General features: G+C 36.9%; 1 protein-coding gene across 3 annotated transcripts in view; it reads left to right on the top strand.

The window, feature by feature from the left end:
• The window catches only part of LOC138325510 (uncharacterized), a 71,949-nt gene that overhangs the window by 32,017 nt on the left and 19,697 nt on the right, over positions 1–20,235 (top strand). For all 3 annotated transcript variants that reach the window (XM_069271217.1, XM_069271218.1, XM_069271219.1), the window contains 32 exons: positions 734–891; positions 1,363–1,520; positions 1,960–2,036; positions 2,370–2,539; positions 2,942–3,028; positions 3,381–3,513; positions 3,642–3,796; positions 4,606–4,879; positions 5,279–5,448; positions 5,869–5,955; positions 6,393–6,525; positions 6,755–6,994; positions 7,548–7,673; positions 8,003–8,232; positions 8,339–8,425; positions 8,795–8,927; positions 9,264–9,415; positions 9,551–9,705; positions 10,109–10,200; positions 10,564–10,751; positions 15,508–15,600; positions 15,728–15,854; positions 16,156–16,313; positions 16,426–16,574; positions 16,997–17,115; positions 17,300–17,463; positions 17,813–17,902; positions 18,179–18,308; positions 18,890–19,038; positions 19,329–19,407; positions 19,574–19,652; positions 19,912–20,201. In XM_069271217.1, coding sequence (XP_069127318.1) covers positions 734–891; positions 1,363–1,520; positions 1,960–2,036; positions 2,370–2,539; positions 2,942–3,028; positions 3,381–3,513; positions 3,642–3,796; positions 4,606–4,879; positions 5,279–5,448; positions 5,869–5,955; positions 6,393–6,525; positions 6,755–6,994; positions 7,548–7,673; positions 8,003–8,232; positions 8,339–8,425; positions 8,795–8,927; positions 9,264–9,415; positions 9,551–9,705; positions 10,109–10,200; positions 10,564–10,751; positions 15,508–15,600; positions 15,728–15,854; positions 16,156–16,313; positions 16,426–16,574; positions 16,997–17,115; positions 17,300–17,463; positions 17,813–17,902; positions 18,179–18,308; positions 18,890–19,038; positions 19,329–19,407; positions 19,574–19,652; positions 19,912–20,201 — 4,632 coding nt within the window. The remainder of the gene's footprint in view (positions 1–733; positions 892–1,362; positions 1,521–1,959; positions 2,037–2,369; positions 2,540–2,941; positions 3,029–3,380; positions 3,514–3,641; positions 3,797–4,605; positions 4,880–5,278; positions 5,449–5,868; positions 5,956–6,392; positions 6,526–6,754; positions 6,995–7,547; positions 7,674–8,002; positions 8,233–8,338; positions 8,426–8,794; positions 8,928–9,263; positions 9,416–9,550; positions 9,706–10,108; positions 10,201–10,563; positions 10,752–15,507; positions 15,601–15,727; positions 15,855–16,155; positions 16,314–16,425; positions 16,575–16,996; positions 17,116–17,299; positions 17,464–17,812; positions 17,903–18,178; positions 18,309–18,889; positions 19,039–19,328; positions 19,408–19,573; positions 19,653–19,911; positions 20,202–20,235) is intronic.

A 20,235-nucleotide genomic window follows, 5' to 3' on the forward strand; every position in this document is an offset into this window, starting at 1 on the left:
TCTGATCTTTCAGAGTTACTTCCCATAGTAGATCATATTGCCAAAGACAACTTTCTGATCATTCTTCGATCAAATTATCATATTTCTTAGGAATTGGGGAAGTATTAAGGAAAAGTCTTCATTACTTTGTTAATCATGATCCTTTATATTGATATAGACTGATTGATATACAATTCATTATGGATGATGGGTGTCCAGTATGAGGAAAAAAAAGATAATAATTTAGGTTTTCTTGATTAAAGCATTTAAAGTTATTGATGCAAGCATAATTTATTGATAGTAGAACAATGTTTTCACATCTGTCACATGATACTAACATGTAGACATGAAAATGTCAATAAGTTTTAGAATTTAAATATTCTAGTAAGAAAGTGTGAGGGTGTATGTATGTATCAGGGTATGTGAGTTGTATGTGTGAGTGTGTGTGTGTTTGTGTGTATAGTGTGATGTGTGGGTGTTGTCTCGTTGTTAATGTTATATACATGTACAAAATTTGAAAAATAAAAAAATTATAAAAAAAAAAAAAAGTTTTAGTATTTCAACCTTTCCGATATAATGTATCTAATTTATTTTGTATGACAATATTTGTATGATTTAAGTAACCTATATAATGAGTGATTTACATGTATGGCATGTGTAGCAGTGATTTACCTCTTTACTTCCTGCTTGTCGTTTGCATGTTATACATCTTTCCATTTCTGAACTGTTTCACCCTTGCTTTCACCTTTTTCAGTAATCACGTACACAGTCCAGGTACACACTGGTTCCCAGCTTGACTCGGGAACCACGGCCGATGTGTTTATATGCATACATGGTCAGCGAGGCGACACTGGTCAGCGTAAACTTGTTAAGTCGGAGTCCACAAACTCAGCTATGTTCCAACAAGGCACTGTATGTCATCTATATTAAAATCTGAATTACGATATAATATTGTAGCTAGTTGTCTGTTATTTTTAAAAATATTTAAAGAAAAGTAGCGGGAAGTTTACATGATAGAAACTTACAGTAAAAGAGTTGTTAATTAAAAATCAGCAAGATTAAACTTTTGAGTTATCAGTTGATTCAAATTAAGTGTACTTTAGCACATTGTTATAAAATTCAAATAAAGCAGGGTTTTTGAAGTGAACATGTTAATTTGGCACATATGAGTACCTGATACTAAGTGTATAAGGGAGATTTTAACAATATTGATTCAGTCTTTGTTAATTTTGCTAAACTGTAAGTTTATTTTTGTAAATTAGAAAAACGATAACAAAATTTAATAATTATTCATGTGTTTCGCAAATATTAGTAGTATCCATAACACATTTTATACATTTTAAATCATGGATTGAAATGTGCCATTGTTTCCATGGTAACCAGATGGATGTGTTCCAAATCGAGGCTGTGTCGCTGGGTGACCTGAAGAAGATAACAATAGGCCACAATAACAAAGGTGCTGACCCTGGCTGGTTTCTCGATAAGGTTGTTATCAAAGAAGAAGAGAGTAATGCAGATGATATCTTCTTCCCCTGTAACAGGTGAGATGTCCAACCATAACAGAAGTATGAATAACACTATCCGAGAAATGTTGTATGTGGTATTATCTATATCTACAGTATAGTCAAACTTTCAGCTTGAATTTTTGTGATTGCCACAAATGGGAAGAAGGAATGTTACTATTCTGTCCTGTTGATTTCATACTGAGAAAAGCCATACTGACATTTTAATTGGTTTGAAACTGGACTGGGTCTAAACTTTTACTGCTTTCTGTGGGTTACAAAGTTTATTTTATAAGCTACTATATAACTCAAATTATTGTCTCCTGAATGTAAATACTTTTGCTTGGATATGATTGGATTACTCTTCTCTTGCATCAATAGTCTTTAGAAACAGAGATACAATTGTTGTTTCAAGCCTTGTGTGTCATACTGTTCTGCTTAATTAACCTGTATAATTTTATTTATACATGTATTGTAGATGGCTGGATGAGAAGAATGGTACATTAGAAGTCGACCTAACGCCACAGACTCCACAGAAAGAAGACAAGGAATCAGGTAATTTAGCCAAGACAAAAGGGACATATCATCTCAATCATACATTGTCTTTCTGCTATTCTGAGCATTGACTGTTGTGGCATTAGTTTATATGGGACAACTATGTTGTAATATATTGTTAACATTCAAACTGTCGTGTCCTTAATGTAATCATGATATCAACAGTCAAAAGACCATTGCATTGTTAAATTGGCACAAGCATGCATTTTTTGTAATAATAGAAATAATATTTGAAAAATTCAGGTAGCACAATGATGATCAATTCCCAATGAAAAAGTTACAAAATTGTGTTTTTCAAATCCAATTTCTACATATTTGTTTTACATCATGCAGAGGGTGAATACAAAGTGTGGATAAAGACTGGGGAGGAATCAAAAACTTCCAATGGTGGGACTGTATCAATGGTTGTGTATGGGGAAACTGGCAAGACAGATCAGATCAAACTGTTCGCCACCAACCCGACAAATAAACTGTTTGAACCAGGCAATATTGATGAGTTTGAGGTAAAATATATGTTAGCATGATAAATGAACATTGATGGTAAGGCCAAATCAATTATTGTTTGTTTCTCAGACCCCAACATACATGATTTCTTTTGTCAAAATTGATGAGTTTGAGGTAAAATATATGTTAGCATTAGAAAAAAATGTGTCTTTATTGATACTGACAATCAAAGAAAATTTCATATATGTTGTAATGTTTTTAGTTAATCATGAAATCTTAAAAGAATCTCAGTGACATAAGTAAATAACATGGTTAGAATTAGGCTTGTAGAGCTGAATGGTTAGAATTAGGCTTGTAGAGCTGAAAAATACTATTGACACCTATATAAGTGTGTTGATGCTTTTGATTACCCGTAGTTGTTGCAATCATTAACCACTAGAAATATTTCCTTTGATTTACAGATAGCGGTTGGAGATATCGGAGACCTATACAAGATCCGCACAATCAGGGAAGACACACCGAAATGGGATGGATGGTATCTACGTGAGGTAATAATTGGAAATATTTCCTTTTTCTTTCGTAGTCAAGGGAGATAATTTTCATTCCACAGAGATAATTCTGCAGGGTATATAATACTCATATGTTCTTCCACCATTCGTGAGGCTGATGTACATTCAAGTCAAATTTTATTGGCTTTGTTCCAATGTGTATGTTGCATCAAACCAAGTTGACATCACACATATTTTTAGCTCAGTGAATAAGTCTTGTACATGCACATACAACTATAAATGTCTATTCTCAAAGATTCCTTGACATCTGTGATTAAAGATTGAATTTTGTATAAATTTTGCTATTGAGGATTAGGCTCACATGACTTTCTATGTTTCTTTGTGTTTCTAGGTGAAATTGCAGGATACTGTTACCAAGGAAGAGTTGGTATTTGGCTGTAATCGATGGCTCGCTCGGGATAAGGATGATTTTGATTTGGTTCGAGAGTTTCCAGTTGTCAAAGCAAATAAACCACCGCCTTCTGGTAAGTTGTGTAGATAACTTAAAAAAAGATTTGTTTCTCTAAATGAATTGAAATGTTAGGAGTCCTGTTTGAATTTCTGCAAATGAAAAACCGAAATGTTGATAAAACTGGTCATTTTGATGTTGCAGTGTTCCATTACGAAGTTTCTGTACACATCGGTGAGAACTGGGCAGCCGGAACAGATTCTAATGTTTACATCAACATATTTGGGAAGAAAGGAGACACTGGTCGACGATTGTTGTACCATTCCAAGTCTAACAGTCAAACCCTACAGCGAGGCAAAGTAAGTACAAGATAAACTGTCAGTTTGTACCTCTCCAATATCCAAATCAGTTTATATTGGCCTAGCTGAGTCATCCTTAATACTAAGTTAATATCCTAATATCCTTACTAAAATAATGGGAGCTGCATTGGCCGAGTGGTTAAGATGTCCCAAAATATTACCACTAGCACCCCACCTCTGGGTCGCAATTTCAAATGGGGCAGTTACCAGGTACTGGCTGCTGGTCAGTGGTTTTTCTGTGGATATTCAGGCTTTGTTCCACCATCTAAACCTGGCACGTCCTTCAATGACCCTGGCTTTTAATAGGACGTTAATCAAACTAAATCAAATCTTACAAACATATACATTTCTGTACAGGAAGTTTGCTGTCTTTATTCTATGATAAGAAATTCTATCACATAATTCGCCTGATATCCAGTGATTTTGCCTGTGTAATATTCTTGAGTATGTCACTAGTGTAATATGACCTTGAACGATTTTCATTGGCTGTACATCCATTGTGACTTCAGACAGCAACAATAAAATGACGTGACGTCAGCATTACATGGAAGGCAGGTCGAAAATTTCTGAATACATTATATCGTCGAATTCTTTCTTATGTAGGAATTTGTAGTTATGTAATAAAAAGTATCTTAAATTTGTGTTCATTTCATATGAATTTTTATGAAACTTGTCTTGAAGTTTTAATTTTGCTCGCCAAGGCTCGCAAAAATAAAAACTTCTTAGACTTGTTTTATAAAATCTCATATGAAATGAACACTCATGTAAGATACTATATATATATATAACAATGTTGATTTTCTTTACAGATTGATACTTTCCTGTTTGAGGCTGTTGCCCTTGACGAACTGACCCACATAGAACTAGGTCACGACTATAAAGGTCACGGAGCAGGTGTATTTATAGACCAGGTGACAGTGACGGAGACCGACGGCCCGTCCCCTACACGTCTGTACGTGTTTCCATGTCGACGCTGGCTAGACCAGAGAGAGGGGGATGGTAAAACATGGAGAACTCTCCCCCTCCTCGATATCAAGGACACCAAAACACCAGCTAAGGAGAAAAACCTGGCCAAGAAATCTAGTAAGTACACACACATCATAATATCAGTATTTAAATTTTTCTAGGATTTTTGGCCAGTTAAAGGGAAATATTGTTGAAGACCAAATATTTACGATTTGAAACTGAACTTTTTGATGATGTAGAGTACGTAATTAATATCAAAATCTTTTTTTTTTTTGCGCTAAAGTCTTAAAACAGAAATCACAACAGTACTGCAATGTTTTCTCTATAGTTGTATGGCCTGCTTTTCCCTTCAAGGTTGCAATGACCTTGATATCCTATGCCAGATGCTTGCAACAAAAACCGAATGAAAACTTGCATGTTTGCTCTAAATATCCTCGAACAGCTGCATTACAACTGAACTAATTGTTTTATTACTGACCATAAGTTTGATAAAACACTCTTGTTTTGGTGTTCCAGAGGGAAAGTATAACATTGTCATTAAGACCAGTGAAGCGGCAGGATCTGGAACACAAGCCCAGGTGTTCCTCACGGCGGAAGGGACCAAGGGGAAGTCAGAACGACTGCCACTTGGGGATGTCAGCACCAATAATGTCCTGTTTGATGAGGGCGTCATCTCCGAGTTCAATGTAAGGAACACTACACTGGGATATAGTTTCTTATGATACTGTAGAAGTTCTATCTGTAATACCTATTTTGTATCATTCCAACGAATCAGGCCTCGATTTCTCGAAACAAAAGTGCAGAATTAAGTCAAAACTGAAGTTTTTTTGCTTTGTGTATTATATTGGAAGAAAATTGACTAAAGTGAGGTTTTTTTTGAGTTTGTTTCGTAAAATCAAGGCCTGTATGCAACGTTAAATGTTTTTCTTTTTAGTCACCATAGTCACTGAAACTTATGGAGGTTTTGATGATGAAATGTGTGTGAAGCACATATTTGTATACTTGCCTGTTATGATATGCAAATGTGAAATATAAATGACTGGATCAACAATCCTTTCTGTATTAGATTAAGTGTAAAATATATTGATATTTGATCATATCAACAGTTGGACTTTGGTGAGATCGGAGACCTAATGAAGGTCGTGTTAGATCACGACAATAAGAACCCTAACCCTAGCTGGCATGTTGACTGGGTAAGTATAGATGTATGGTATAATGATACTAGTTGTGCTGTTCTTAACCTGTACTACTACATAGATATGAGGACGAAGTTTAGATGTTTGAGTTTTGTGTCCTGTCAGTTGACTTCTTTTTTCAAGCTTTTTCTTTGGCAAAACATTTCAAACCTAACCCAAGTACATCTACATTGTACATAAATTGTATCCTGTTCAGCTTTCAGTTTGAAATGTATGTAACTTTTCACAAGATTGTTTTGATGGTATAGTGAACTTTTACTGTTTTAATTGTAGAATGAACTTTTACTGTACCAGATTAAATGGCAGAGTGAACTTTCTTTGACAAGTTCCTGTTCTTGGCCATGACTTTCACCTATGTTAATGGAAGTTCATTTCAACTAACTTTATTACATGGTTGAAAGTTTTTGATCATATTTTTATCTTGTCTTCATTAGATGAAAATGTCCGACATTGACACGGAAGAGGAGATGGAGATATTCGTGGATCGCTGGTTCGCTCGCGATGAGGACGATGGTCAGATCTCACGAGAGTTCCCCATCATCAGAAAAGGAAAAATACCTCTACCAGGTTAGGACAAAACCAGATACTTAATATCTTATAGACCTTACAGACAATTTAAATTTTTACCTAAAATGTTCTTAAATTCTTTATTTTATTAATTTTAATTTGTTTTAACAAATTGTTATGACTATGGCATACTTTATGATGATCATGGGTATATCGTTTTATCGGTACCTTATGCCGATTTCGCAAGATTTCATTATACTTAGTTGAATTTGACATTTGAACTTTACAGACAGACAATATGTAGTTGAGATACAGACTGGTAATTACCCAGAAGTCTCAGTGGCTCAAGGAAATGCCTTCCTCACTCTGACAGGAAGTGACGGTGATACGGGGAAACGCCCCCTGGACACGCCCTTCTTTAACAGCTCTCAGCTGTGGAGGCCGGGGCAGGTTGATGTGTTCATTATAGAGGCTGTATCTGTAGGTAAAATACAGACACTACAGCTTCAGTTTGAAGGAAAAGGCAAAGGTAAGACAATGATAACCTTGATCAGATTGGCCACAATATAAAACTATCCAAAATATTATTTAAATCTTTTAAAATGATTTCCAATCATTTTTCTCCCAAAGAGATAAATTACAAAATAAAATCAATATTATCTCATTTTGCAAATTTTTTGGCCTTTGGCCACTCTCAGGCTTAGGGAAACAAATATCAGCTTGTATGTGTATTTCCTTTTTAATATTCTTTAATTCATGATGGACTTTGCATTTCTGGTTTTTTTTTCTGTGTCTTGAGATGACTATATAGCTGAAAATTTTAAAAGATTTGATAATGCAATTATGTTTGTATTAAGTAAAAATTGAATATATTTATTCCATCGTAATCCTAAAATAAGGGAGATAACCTCTTTGTACTAAGTTTAGTATGGGAAGTTTATGAGGATAACTTATTGATTAACTTTTATGCCTGCTACAATACCCTGGTATGTCTCTGAAAAGACAAAAGAGCTTATTGGTGACTAGAAGCTTCTTATCACATATATGAATTGCACACTGTAATAAGGTAACTTGTGTTTCAGACAAAGTTTGGTTTGTCGAGCGTGTCAGTGTGTATGAAGGCCTTAGTGCAGTATCTCAGATTGTGTTCAACTGTCAGCGATGGATTGACGTCAACGCTGTCATCCCCGACAAGTTTCAAGTTTCAGGTAAATTTTAGTTGAATTTTTTGAGATAAACAAAAAACTTCAGATGAAATGGAACACTTACACAATGTTTATAATGGAAAATAACATACCAGGAATAGTTACAGTTACACCTGTCTATAAAGGACACCATAGCAAAAATATCCTTTATACAGAGGTCAATTATGTAGTAAATTGCACCAAATGGGGATGACGAGTCTGTCCTATTAACACATTCTTTATATAGAGGTGTCCTATATAGCAAGTTTGACTCTATTACTTCATCATTAGTAGAAAATCATAGCTTTGTATTGAACAGTTAGCCTATATGAAAATTCCTTTTGTACTGACAGAACGACTGCCATGCATGTGTCCCAATGAAATAACCCAGAAGTGGTTCAAGGACGTTCAGCCACTGAGGTCAAGGGGGAAGTGGTCATTATGGGTGTTCTGTGGTCAGCAGAACTCAGGAGCTACAACAGAAGAAGTGTTTTGTGTCGTGTATGGACTGGACGGTCAGTCTGACCCGATACATCTTAATGCTGACCAACAGTTCACACGTGGTGCTGTGGTCAAGTTAGAGGTCAGTATAATGCGTCTTTATCTTGTTAGTCTTATCATGTATAACACAACTCAGTAAAATTTCATCTTCAAGTGTTATTCAAACTTATTTCATTGTCATGTTTCAGGTGAATTTAGAGGGTATTGGTGCAATATACAAAATAAGGGTGTACTTCGGAGGAGACTACACTGGTGCTGCCTGGTTTCTCAATCGGGTAAGTGTTGTAGGTTTTGTATTGAATTCAGCAATTGCAATTAGAAACATAATTTAAAAACAAAAATGAGACCTACCTGTATATATGTGGCCATTCAATGTACAGTGAAACCTACTATAAAGGACACCTCTGTAGAAAGGATATCTATCTATAAAGACCCCATTTGGTGCAATTTACTATTTGATTAACCTCTGTATGAAGGACACCTGTCTATAAAGGACAGTTTTGCTGTGTTCCTTTGGTGTCCTTCATACACATGCACAGGTTTGACTGTAATATCTTGTCAATAAGTTTATTAATCTACCACATAGATGAGATTGAAATAAACTAAATCACCAACTATAATGAGATCCTTGACTGTTTGATCAGATAAAGATGAGAGACACAGATACTGGAGAGGAGTTCAGTTTTGTGTACAATGGTGAACTAGAAGGTACAGAGGATAATCCAGATGGTATCGAAGAACTGGCGGCCATTAGACCTGACCAGGAGCCTCTAAAAGGTATGTCCTGAATTATAAACAGATAATATGTAGATCGAGGGACTTCTTGAGGCGACAATGGCCACATTTTCAATGTGAAGCATTTCTACTTTTAGTCAAATTCCCTAAAATTACAGTTTAATTCTAAAAGTTTCCTTTCCACTATATTTATCATCATCCAAAAATGAGTTTGAATAATTAAGACTTCTTTTTAGTTAAGGGAGAAAAAGTCTACTGAATAGATCAGAATCATGCATGAAATCAAGATTTTGCCTCAGTGTAAAATTTTTGAATTTACAGATTAGCAGGTTTCTGTATACCTTTATGATTATATTTCTTTGTTGTTTTTCTCTATAGATAACGAATATACACTCTACGTTGCTACGGGAAATGAAGAGCAGTCTGGGACCGAGGCTGATGTGTTCTGTGAGCTGATTGGCCAGTGGGGAAATACTGGCAAAAGACCGCTTACAAAGTCCAAATCAGCTGTTCCATTTAAACAAGGCCAGGTTTGTATAGTCTTTCTTTGTTAGAATTAATTGTTATAATTACTTTAACTTTCTGTTGGATTGTTCTTAAGTTTTTATAATTATAAAAAAAATAGTCTCAAAGCATTTACAGATTGTGGACGATTTGTTTTACAGGTTGATGAGTTTATGATATCTGGCCTCGACCTTGGTGAATTGAAGAAGGTCAACATTGGTCACACTGAGAAAGGACGTGGCAAAGGGTGGTTTTGTGCTCGAGTATTAGTCAAGTCCTCTCTCGATCCTGAACTACGGATTTTCCCCTGTAATAGGTATAATTACTATCTAATGAAATTCTTTGTAATTTGCAATATTCTTAATTTAAAGAGGATAGTAATTTTCTTAGTTACATGTGGCTGATAATTACTTTGGATGACCCAGTATTTTCAACAACATTTTGAAAACTATTCTATAAAATTCAAATATAAAAGTCCAGGTCAACATGTCTTATGATAAAACTTTAGTATAAAATGTTCAAAACTAGTCTTTAATGGTAAAATATTTTCTTATGATCCAATATTTGTATTCTAGTGTGTTTTTCTTTGTCTCATTAATACAATGTAGCAGAAGCAGAATAAAATCATTTTGCAGCATGGTCTATATTGAATCTAAAATATGATAAAATGTTTTAATTAATGAAAATAAATGGAAATTAACCGATTGTTTTGTATTAAGGTGGATGGACACAGGATGTGAGGATCGACGTCTAGACAGAGAACTCCTACCCCTGGGATTTATGCCCCTCACTCAGTCTGATGGCAAGTCAGGTATGTTTTACGAGATACAGTACGCCACTAATATACCCATAGTTTGTATCATTTAATTGTCTATCACTATATTAGTAAAGGTTTTCATGAATATATTTCTCTCCCTTGAGAGCTTATGTTGCAAAGTTCACACTATAAACTTCATGATTTCTACATTGAACTGGGATTATGACAAAGTTCATGATATCATTCACATCATTAATGCAGAAAACAAAATTTGGAGATAAAAGAAGGTTGATTTGTTTTAAGATGTTTATAGCTTCAACATCACAAATAATATAATCTATGAAGTCTAATAATGCATTATAATTGCTTGTTGTACAATGGTATTAAATCTTATATAAAGTCTCTTTAATCCTACAGAAGGTCAATGGACGGTCCAGGTATGGTCAGCTGATCGTACTCTCCTGCCAAAGTCAGCCGAGGAATTGTCCAACAAGTCTCGGTCAGTATCGCTGACTTTCTACGGAAAAGACGGGGTGGAGGGACCTGAGGAACTTATCAATGAGGAACAAGAACGATTCCTTCCTGGAATGGTCAACAAGTTCCCGGTATGTTAACTTGTATACCCCTGTAGTTCCTGGTATGTTAACTTGTATACCCCTGTAGTTCCCGGTATGTTAACTTGTATACCCCTGTAGTTCCCGGTATGTTAACTTGTATACCCCTGTAGTTCCCGGTATGTTAACTTGTATACCCCTGTAGTCCCGGTATGTTAACTTGTATACCCTGTAGTTCCCAGTATGTTAACTTGTATACCCCTGTAGTTCCCGGTATGTTAACTTGTATACCCCTGTAGTTCCCGGTATGTTAACTTGTATACCCCTGTAGTTCCCGGTATGTTAACTTGTATACCCCTGTAGTTCCCGGTATGTTAACTTGTATACCCCTGTAGTTCCCGGTATGTTAACTTGTATACCCCTGTAGTTCCCGGTATGTTAACTTGTATACCCCTGTAGTTCCCGGTATGTTAACTTGTATACCCCTGTAGTTCCCGGTATGTTAACTTGTATACCCCTGTAGTTCCCGGTATGTTAACTTGTATACCCCTGTAGTTCCCGTATGTTAACTTGTATACCCCTGTAGTTCCTAGTATGTTAACTTGTATACCCCTGTAGTTCCCGGTATGTTAACTTGTATACCCCTGTAGTTCCCGGTATGTTAACTTGTATACCCCTGTAGTTCTCAGTATGTTAACTTGTATACCCCTGTAGTTCCTAGTATGTTAACTTGTATACCCCTGTAGTTCCCGGTATGTTAACTTGTATACCCCTGTAGTTCCCGGTATGTTAACTTGTATACCCCTGTAGTTCCCGGTATGTTAACTTGTATACCCCTGTAGTTCCCGGTATGTTAACTTGTATACCCCTGTAGTTCCCGGTATGTTAACTTGTATACCCCTGTAGTTCCCGGTATGTTAACTTGTATACCCCTGTAGTTCCCGGTATGTTAACTTGTATACCCCTGTAGTTCCCGGTATGTTAACTTGTATACCCCTGTAGTTCCCGGTATGTTAACTTGTATACCCCTGTAGTTCCCGGTATGTTAACTTGTATACCCCTGTAGTTCCCGGTATGTTAACTTGTATACCCCTGTAGTTCCCGGTATGTTAACTTGTATACCCCTGTAGTTCCCGGTATGTTAACTTGTATACCCTGTAGTTCCCGGTATGTTAACTTGTATACCCCTGTAGTTCCCGGTATGTTAACTTGTATACCCCTGTAGTTCCCGGTATGTTAACTTGTATACCCCTGTAGTTCCCGGTATGTTAACTTGTATACCCCTGTAGTTCCCGTTGTATGTTAACTTGTATACCCCTGTAGTTCCCGGTATGTTAACTTGTATACCCTGTAGTTCCCTGGTATGTTAACTTGTATACCCCTGTAGTTCCCGGTATGTTAACTTGTATACCCCTGTAGTTCCGGTATGTTAACTTGTATACCCCTGTAGTTCCGGTATGTTAACTTGTATACCCCTGTAGTTCCCGGTATGTTAACTTGTATACCCCTGTAGTTCCCGGTATGTTAACTTGTATACCCCTGTAGTTCCCGGTATGTTAACTTGTATACCCCTGTAGTTCCCGGTATGTTAACTTGTATACCCCTGTAGTTCCCGGTATGTTAACTTGTATACCCCTGTAGTTCCCGGTATGTTAACTTGTATAACCCCTGTAGTTCCGGTATGTTAACTTGTATACCCTGTAGTTCGTTGTTAACTGTTACCCCTGTAGTTCCCTGTATGTTAACTTGTATACCCCTGTAGTTCCCGGTATGTTAACTTGTATACCCCTGTAGTTCCGGTATGTTAACTTGTTGTATACCCGTGTCCGTATGTAACTTGTTCCCCTGTAGTTCCGGTATGTTAACTTGTATACCCCTGTAGTTCCCGGTATGTTAACTTGTATACCCCTGTAGTTCCCGGTATGTTAACTTGTATACCCCTGTAGTTCCCGGTATGTTAACTTGTATACCCCTGTAGTTCCGTATGTTAACTTGTATACCCCTGTAGTTCCCTGTATGTTAACTTGTATACCCCTGTAGTTCCCGGTATGTTAACTTGTATACCCCTGTAGTTCCCGGTATGTTAACTTGTATACCCCTGTAGTTCCCGGTATGTTAACTTGTATACCCCTGTAGTTCCCGGTATGTTAACTTGTATACCCCTGTAGTTCCCGGTATGTTAACTTGTATACCCCTGTAGTTCCCGTATGTTAACTTGTATACCCCTGTAGTTCCGGTATGTTAACTTGTATACCCCTGTAGTTCCGTATGTTAACTTGTATACCCCTGTAGTTCCCGGTATGTTAACTTGTATACCCCTGTAGTTCCCGGTATGTTAACTTGTATACCCCTGTAGTTCCCGGTATGTTAACTTGTATACCCCTGTAGTTCCCGGTATGTTAACTTGTATACCCCTGTAGTTCCCGGTATGTTAACTTGTATACCCCTGTAGTTCCCGGTATGTTAACTTGTATACCCCCTGTAGTTTCCTGTATGTTAACTTGTATACCCCTGTAGTTCCCGGTATGTTAACTTGTATACCCCTGTAGTTCCCGGTATGTTAACTTGTATACCCCTGTAGTTCCCGGTATGTTAACTTGTATACCCCTGTAGTTCCCGGTATGTTAACTTGTATACCCCTGTAGTTCCCGGTATGTTAACTTGTATACCCCTGTAGTTCCCGGTATGTTAACTTGTATACCCCTGTAGTTCCCGGTATGTTAACTTGTATACCCCTGTAGTTCCCGGTATGTTAACTTGTATACCCCTGTAGTTCCCAGTATGTTAACTTGTATACCCTGTAGTTCCCTGTTACTTGTATACCCCGGTATGTTAACTTGTATACCCCTGTAGTTCCCGGTATGTTAACTTGTATACCCCTGTAGTTCCCGTATGTTAACTTGTATACCCCTGTAGTTCCCGGTATGTTAACTTGTATACCCCTGTAGTTCCCGGTATGTTAACTTGTATACCCCTGTAGTTCCCGGTATGTTAACTTGTATACCCCTGTAGTTCCGGTATGTTAACTTGTATACCCCTGTAGTTCCCGGTATGTTAACTTGTATACCCTGTAGTTCCGGTATGTTAACTTGTATACCCCTGTAGTTCCCGGTATGTTAACTTGTATACCCCTGTAGTTCCCGGTATGTTAACTTGTATACCCTGTAGTTCCTGTATGTTACTTGTATACCCTGTAGTTCCGGTATGTTAACTTGTATACCCCTGTAGTTCCCGGTATGTTAACTTGTATACCCCTGTAGTTCCCGGTATGTTAACTTGTATACCCCTGTAGTTCCCGGTATGTTAACTTGTATACCCCTGTAGTTCTCAGTATGTTAACTTGTATACCCCTGTAGTTCCCGGTATGTTAACTTGTATACCCTGTAGTTCCCGGTATGTTAACTTGTATACCCCTGTAGTTCCCGGTATGTTAACTTGTATACCCCTGTAGTTCCGGTATGTTAACTTGTATACCCCTGTAGTTCCCGGTATGTTAACTTGTATACCCCTGTAGTTCCCGGTATGTTAACTTGTATACCCCTGTAGTTCCCGGTATGTTAACTTGTATACCCCTGTAGTTCCCGGTATGTTAACTTGTATACCCCTGTAGTTCCCGGTATGTTAACTTGTATACCCCTGTAGTTCCCAGTATGTTAACTTGTATACCCCTGTAGTTCCCGGTATGTTAACTTGTATACCCTGTAGTGTACCCCTGTGTTGTATGTTAACTTGTATACCCCTGTAGTTCCGGTATGTTAACTTGTATACCCCTGTAGTTCCGGTATGTTAACTTGTATACCCCTGTAGTTCCCGGTATGTTAACTTGTATACCCCTGTAGTTCCCGTATGTTAACTTGTATACCCCTGTAGTTCCCGGTATGTTAACTTGTATACCCCTGTAGTTGTAACTTGTATACCCTGTAGTTCCGGTATTTAACTTGTATACCCCTGTAGTTCCCGGTATGTTAACTTGTATACCCCTGTAGTTCCCGGTATGTTAACTTGTATACCCCTGTAGTTCCCGGTATGTTAACTTGTATACCCCTGTAGTTCTCGGTATGTTAACTTGTATACCCCTGTAGTTCCCGGTATGTTAACTTGTATACCCCTGTAGTTCCCGGTATGTTAACTTGTATACCCCTGTAGTTTCCGTATGTTAACTTGTATACCCCTGTAGTTCCCGGTATGTTAACTTGTATACCCCTGTAGTTCCCGGTATGTTAACTTGTATAACCCCTGTAGTTCCCGGTATGTTAACTTGTATACCCCTGTAGTTCCCGGTATGTTAACTTGTATACCCCTGTAGTTCCCGGTATGTTAACTTGTATACCCCTGTAGTTCCCGGTATGTTAACTTGTATACCCCTGTAGTTCCCGGTATGTTAACTTGTATACCCCTGTAGTTCCCGGTATGTTAACTTGTATACCCCTGTAGTTCCCGGTATGTTAACTTGTATACCCCTGTAGTTCCCGGTATGTTAACTTGTATACCCCTGTAGTTCCCGGAATGTTAACTTGTATACCCCTGTATACACATTTGAGTTCATCTAATTCAGAGGCGGGAACAGTCTATTACAGATTTTCAGGTGTGAATGAGTAAATCTCTTATACCTGTTTTTAGTAATATGTTAAGGTGATGTTGTTGCAAAATTAAACACTTATATAAAAGACAATGAAAAACATGCTTTGAAAGTAAGAGCATTGAAGAAATAAAGTTTGCTTTCTTAATCTTTCAAAGATAAATTCATTCTAGTCCTAAACCCTTTAAAAAGAAAAATTCAAGGTATGACATTATATTTTTTCTACAGGCAATTGATCTCAGCAAGATTGGTGACCTACATAAGATCCGTGTGAGCTCTGGCCTTGAAGAAGACCCCAATCCTCTTTGGACCATCTCAAAGGTAAATTTTTTTCCCTTGTTAGATAGAAGAAAGACATCAAAAGTCTAATGCCCTTTTCTCAGTTTTCTTTACTAGATCTTTACATCCCCAATAGATCTCTATACTAAATTGATCTTTTAACTTACAGATCAAGTTAACGGACACAGTGACTGAGGAGGACCTATTGTTTGATTTCTCGGCTTGGGTCGGAGAGCAAGGTGGGGACATCAGAAAGGAACTCCCGGTCATCAAAATGGGCAAAGGCTACAAACAAGGTGGGTAGTGTTTTACATATCACTTATTGTTATATATTTCAAATTCAAATGTCATCTGATAATCATGTGAAAATTATATAGATTGCAATTGTAATATTATACTTGCAGTCAAATTCAATAAGTATGGTTTTAACTCATTCACCCCTGACATTTCATAATGGACTGGTCTAGTCTTTGATTTAGAAGAGCCTAAATGTGTCTTCAGGGGTGAATGGGTTAAGCCAAAAGCCTAGTCATCTGCAATTAGGAAAGTACGATGTGGTCATGTGGTCTGATTATTTATACACTTTCTATGTTACAGTGGTGCCGTACTATGTGGAGGTGTATACCAGTGAAGAAGAACTTAACGCTGGCACTAAGGCCAATGTTTTCCTAACACTCTATGGTCAGCAGTTCGACTCTGGTCGCCGACATCTCACTAAGAGTCAGACCAATAAAACAAAATTTCAGACGGGACAGGTAAGCTAAACTCTCTAAAAATGAACCTCTGAATTAAACAGTGTCACTGATAGACTTCTTATATCAAAAGCTCTGAATGCCATTTAACAGTAAGTTTCACTTTTTGTTTCAGGTTGACATATTTAAACTGGAAGCAGTTGACCTTGGGGAACTGGCCAAGGTTGTTGTTGAAAAGGGACCTGGTGACCCCTGGCTTCTTGAGAAGGTCACTGTGAAGTCTGGAGAGTTTAAGAATATTGAATATATATTTGATCATAACAAGTAAGTTATTAATGCTTCCTTTCAAATTTTGATTATGATTTTAATGTGATACTGCTATGTCAATTGTTGATTTGTTAAATTGTACCCAAACATGTGTTGATGGTTGATTGAACTCAAAACAATGTCAATTTATGTTGGTTTTTCAGGATAACATATCAAAAATCCAAATACATGTAATTCTTTTTGCTTCAATAGAAGATTTATGTGTTCTTTTGTCTCCCACCACCCAACCCCCCCAAAAAAAAAAAATTCAATAGACATATAAATAACAATATTTTCCTTTCAAAGAAGGCCTCTCACACCAATTTCCATATTCAAAAAGATTATTCTAATCTTGCACTCAAACTTTCGGCTCTTTTACATTAGTTATAGATTTATGTGTTATTATAATTGAAGTTTGATTCTGACTTTTCCTGCTGTAGATGGATTGGTACCAAGGAGGAGAAGGATAAGGCAGCAGAGGTCAATATACGGGTCACTAAAGTGGAGCCAAGCTCTGTAGTCCTGCCATACGGGGTTGACTATAACCCTATAGACTCAAGTAAGTATGAAAGTCAGAAATTATACAAGGTCTAAGGTCACTGCTTATCCACTTTACATTTTGTACATAAACACCAAGAAAATGTTCAGAGTTGTTTTAGAGCAAACCATTTTTGTAGAAATGTTCACGTTATTTGATTTGGATGTTGTATGTAGATATTTATATATTTTTGCAAATGTTTTAGAGGGGGCTTGGACCATAGAAACAGAGACCGGTGGTCAAAAGGGAGGTGACTCTGCCTCTGACCTTGTTATCATTATGAGTGGAGATAAGGCGGAGTCACCACCCATTCTACTCCAATCTGCCAAGGAGAATGCCTTCCAAATAGGCATTACTGATGTCTGTAAGGTAAGGGGAGATAAATGTTCATTAGAGGAGATAACTCTGCAAAGTGTGACCAACATCTATAAGATAAGTGGAGATCAATAAAAATAAAGACAAATAACTGTATAAGGTATGAATGACTATTGTAGAGTAAGGAAAAATATAGATAAAAATATTGTTAATTGAAAGTAAATGTACATTGTAATTGTAAATGTACTTCTGTGCATTAGACCTAAATGCTCTAGGCTTGACCGACCCTTATACTGTACAGGAGATAAATGTAGATGGCATGAGTGGGAGAACTGCATGTTTTAACATGATTTGTTATCATTACATTTACTTGTAAGCAAAAAAATCTTTTTTTTTTCTTCAGGTGAAAGTGACAGATGATATTGGAGAGTTATACAAAGTGAGGCTGGGTTTTCAGGATAATTCTAAACCTAAAGGCTGGTATCTACGCAAGGTAATTTCTGTTTTGTTTGTGTGGAATCACCTTCTATGTAATAATATCCATAATATTATACATCCTATCAAAGATTGGAGGTATACACATCTAACAATCCCTCTATTTGTCATTGTTTTATTTTCTGTATTATTATTTCTGACCAAAACTTTCAGGCCAACTTAACCAAACAAAGTATATTAGTTTCACTAAATTGAACACAAAGGACTTAATTTATATGTTTCTATGTTTCAGAACTATACCCTATAATTAATCATTTTCTGTTCGTTTTCACAGATAAAATGTGAAGATGATGACACCGGTGATGTCTTTACTTATGAGTTCAATGATTGGGTGACGGTGGACGATAAACTAGATGGATGGAGGGAGTTCCCTGTTGTATGGCCTGCTATACTTGTACCAGAAGGTAAATAATCTTAGATAACTTTAATTAAAAGTTCAATGATTGGGTGACGGTGGACGATAAACTAGATGGATGGTGGGAGCTCCCTGTCGTATGGCCTGCTATACTTGTACCAGAAGGTAAATAATCTTAGATAACTTTAATTAAAAGTTCAATGATTGGGTGACGGTGGACGATAAACTAGATGGATGGAGGGAGTTCCCTGTCGTATGGCCTACTATACTTGTACCAGAATGTAAACACTAGAATATTCCATATGATTGAAATCATCCAAAATTGTTTGTTTCTTGTCATTGATGGCACCAGAATTTACTGCCTTATCTGTTCATAAGAAACGGTTTTGCGAAAGTTTCATATACTTTTGAGAATACCATTGCAAATCATTAGAACCTTGTCAAGGAGATTCAAATTTTTGAAGGAACTGTTATATTTTGTAGAAACGTTATACTTTGGAGAAGCGTTATACTTTGTAGAAACTGTTAGATTTTGAAGAAACTGTTATACTTTTGAGACATGTTATACTTTTGAAGAACTGTGGTGAAATTTATTTTGTGGTGTATTGTATATGATCTGTTGTATTACAGTGTTGAGGTACCAGGTATATGTACACCTTGGCCAGATCCACAAGCCAGCAGAGGATGTGTACATCTATCTGTCTGGTGACAAGGGTAACACGGGCAGACGTAGCCTCAAACACTCACTGAACAACGAAAACATGTTCCAAAATAACCAGGTAAACAAAAGTAAACATAAAACTCTTGCTGAACAACAGTAACAAGTTCCAAAACAATCAATTAAACATTATGTTACCTTTTTGAAGGTAGGAATATCTGCTCTATTTTGAAAATAATTATTAATGTGCTCTGCAATTGATTTCTTTCATATCTAAAATTTTCAATAATTGTTTTCTGTGCTGTTTGATGTCCTGGGAATGGCTGTATAGGATGATTAAAATTCCATATGGCAAATAATCATAACTGTAAACTCTATCATTACTAATGCCAAGGTCATTGATTTGTGTAGGTTGACCAGTTTGAGGTCGAGGCCGTATCCCTTGGAGAACTACAAAAGGTCACCATAGGTCATGGTTCATTGCTGGAAGGTAAGAACTCAATGTGTAATGTTATTGCTGTTTGGCAAACTGTTTGAGGTTTGACTGTCTCATGAACGTTTTCATATCGAAAAAAAGTATTTGAAGAATTTGAGAAAGGAGATATCAATTACTTTATAAAATTAGATGAAAAACATATACTTTAATTTTGTTTTAGGATCAGGCTGGTTCCTGAAGAAAGTAGTTGTTATGGAGTCAGATGAAACTGTTGAGGAAAGTGTTTTTAGCTGTGACCGGTAAGTACATGGTTATCTTGAATCAATATCTGATGCATTTTTCATCTTTTAGTTAGATAACTATTATAAATTACTATGATTTTGTTCAACCTGAAATTGGCCAGAATTTCACATGAAATTCGGCCTTAATTTCAGGTTAAGAAATCTTCTTGACATGAAATTCTGGTCAATTTTAGGTCAAGATTTCTGAACCTGAAATTCAGGTAAGAAAAGTTTGCCTGTGCAGTAGATGTGTAATGATTGTCTGTTGTATTGACAGCTGGCTAGATGCAGGTGAGGAGGATGGTAAGGTGGAGAGAACCCTGTTCATCTCAGACGGTTCTGTCCGAAGTCCTTCTCCAGTCCGAGTTGTTGCTCCTGTCGTTCAGGAAAAGGTTGCTACTCCGAAACCTGATACACCAAAGCAAGAAACACCAAAACCAGAAACGCCCAAAGCAGAAACACCAAAACCAGAAACACCGAAAGCAGAAACACCAAAACCAGAAACACCTGAACAAACAGAACAGGAAGTACAAAAATCTCCAACCCCACCAACTCCTCCTCCTAAAGGTAAAACTATACAAATGTATTTTCTCAGAAATTA

Source organism: Argopecten irradians, chromosome 6 (genome assembly GCF_041381155.1).
Source record: "Argopecten irradians isolate NY chromosome 6, Ai_NY, whole genome shotgun sequence".
Classification (NCBI taxonomy): Eukaryota; Metazoa; Mollusca; class Bivalvia; order Pectinida; family Pectinidae; genus Argopecten; species Argopecten irradians.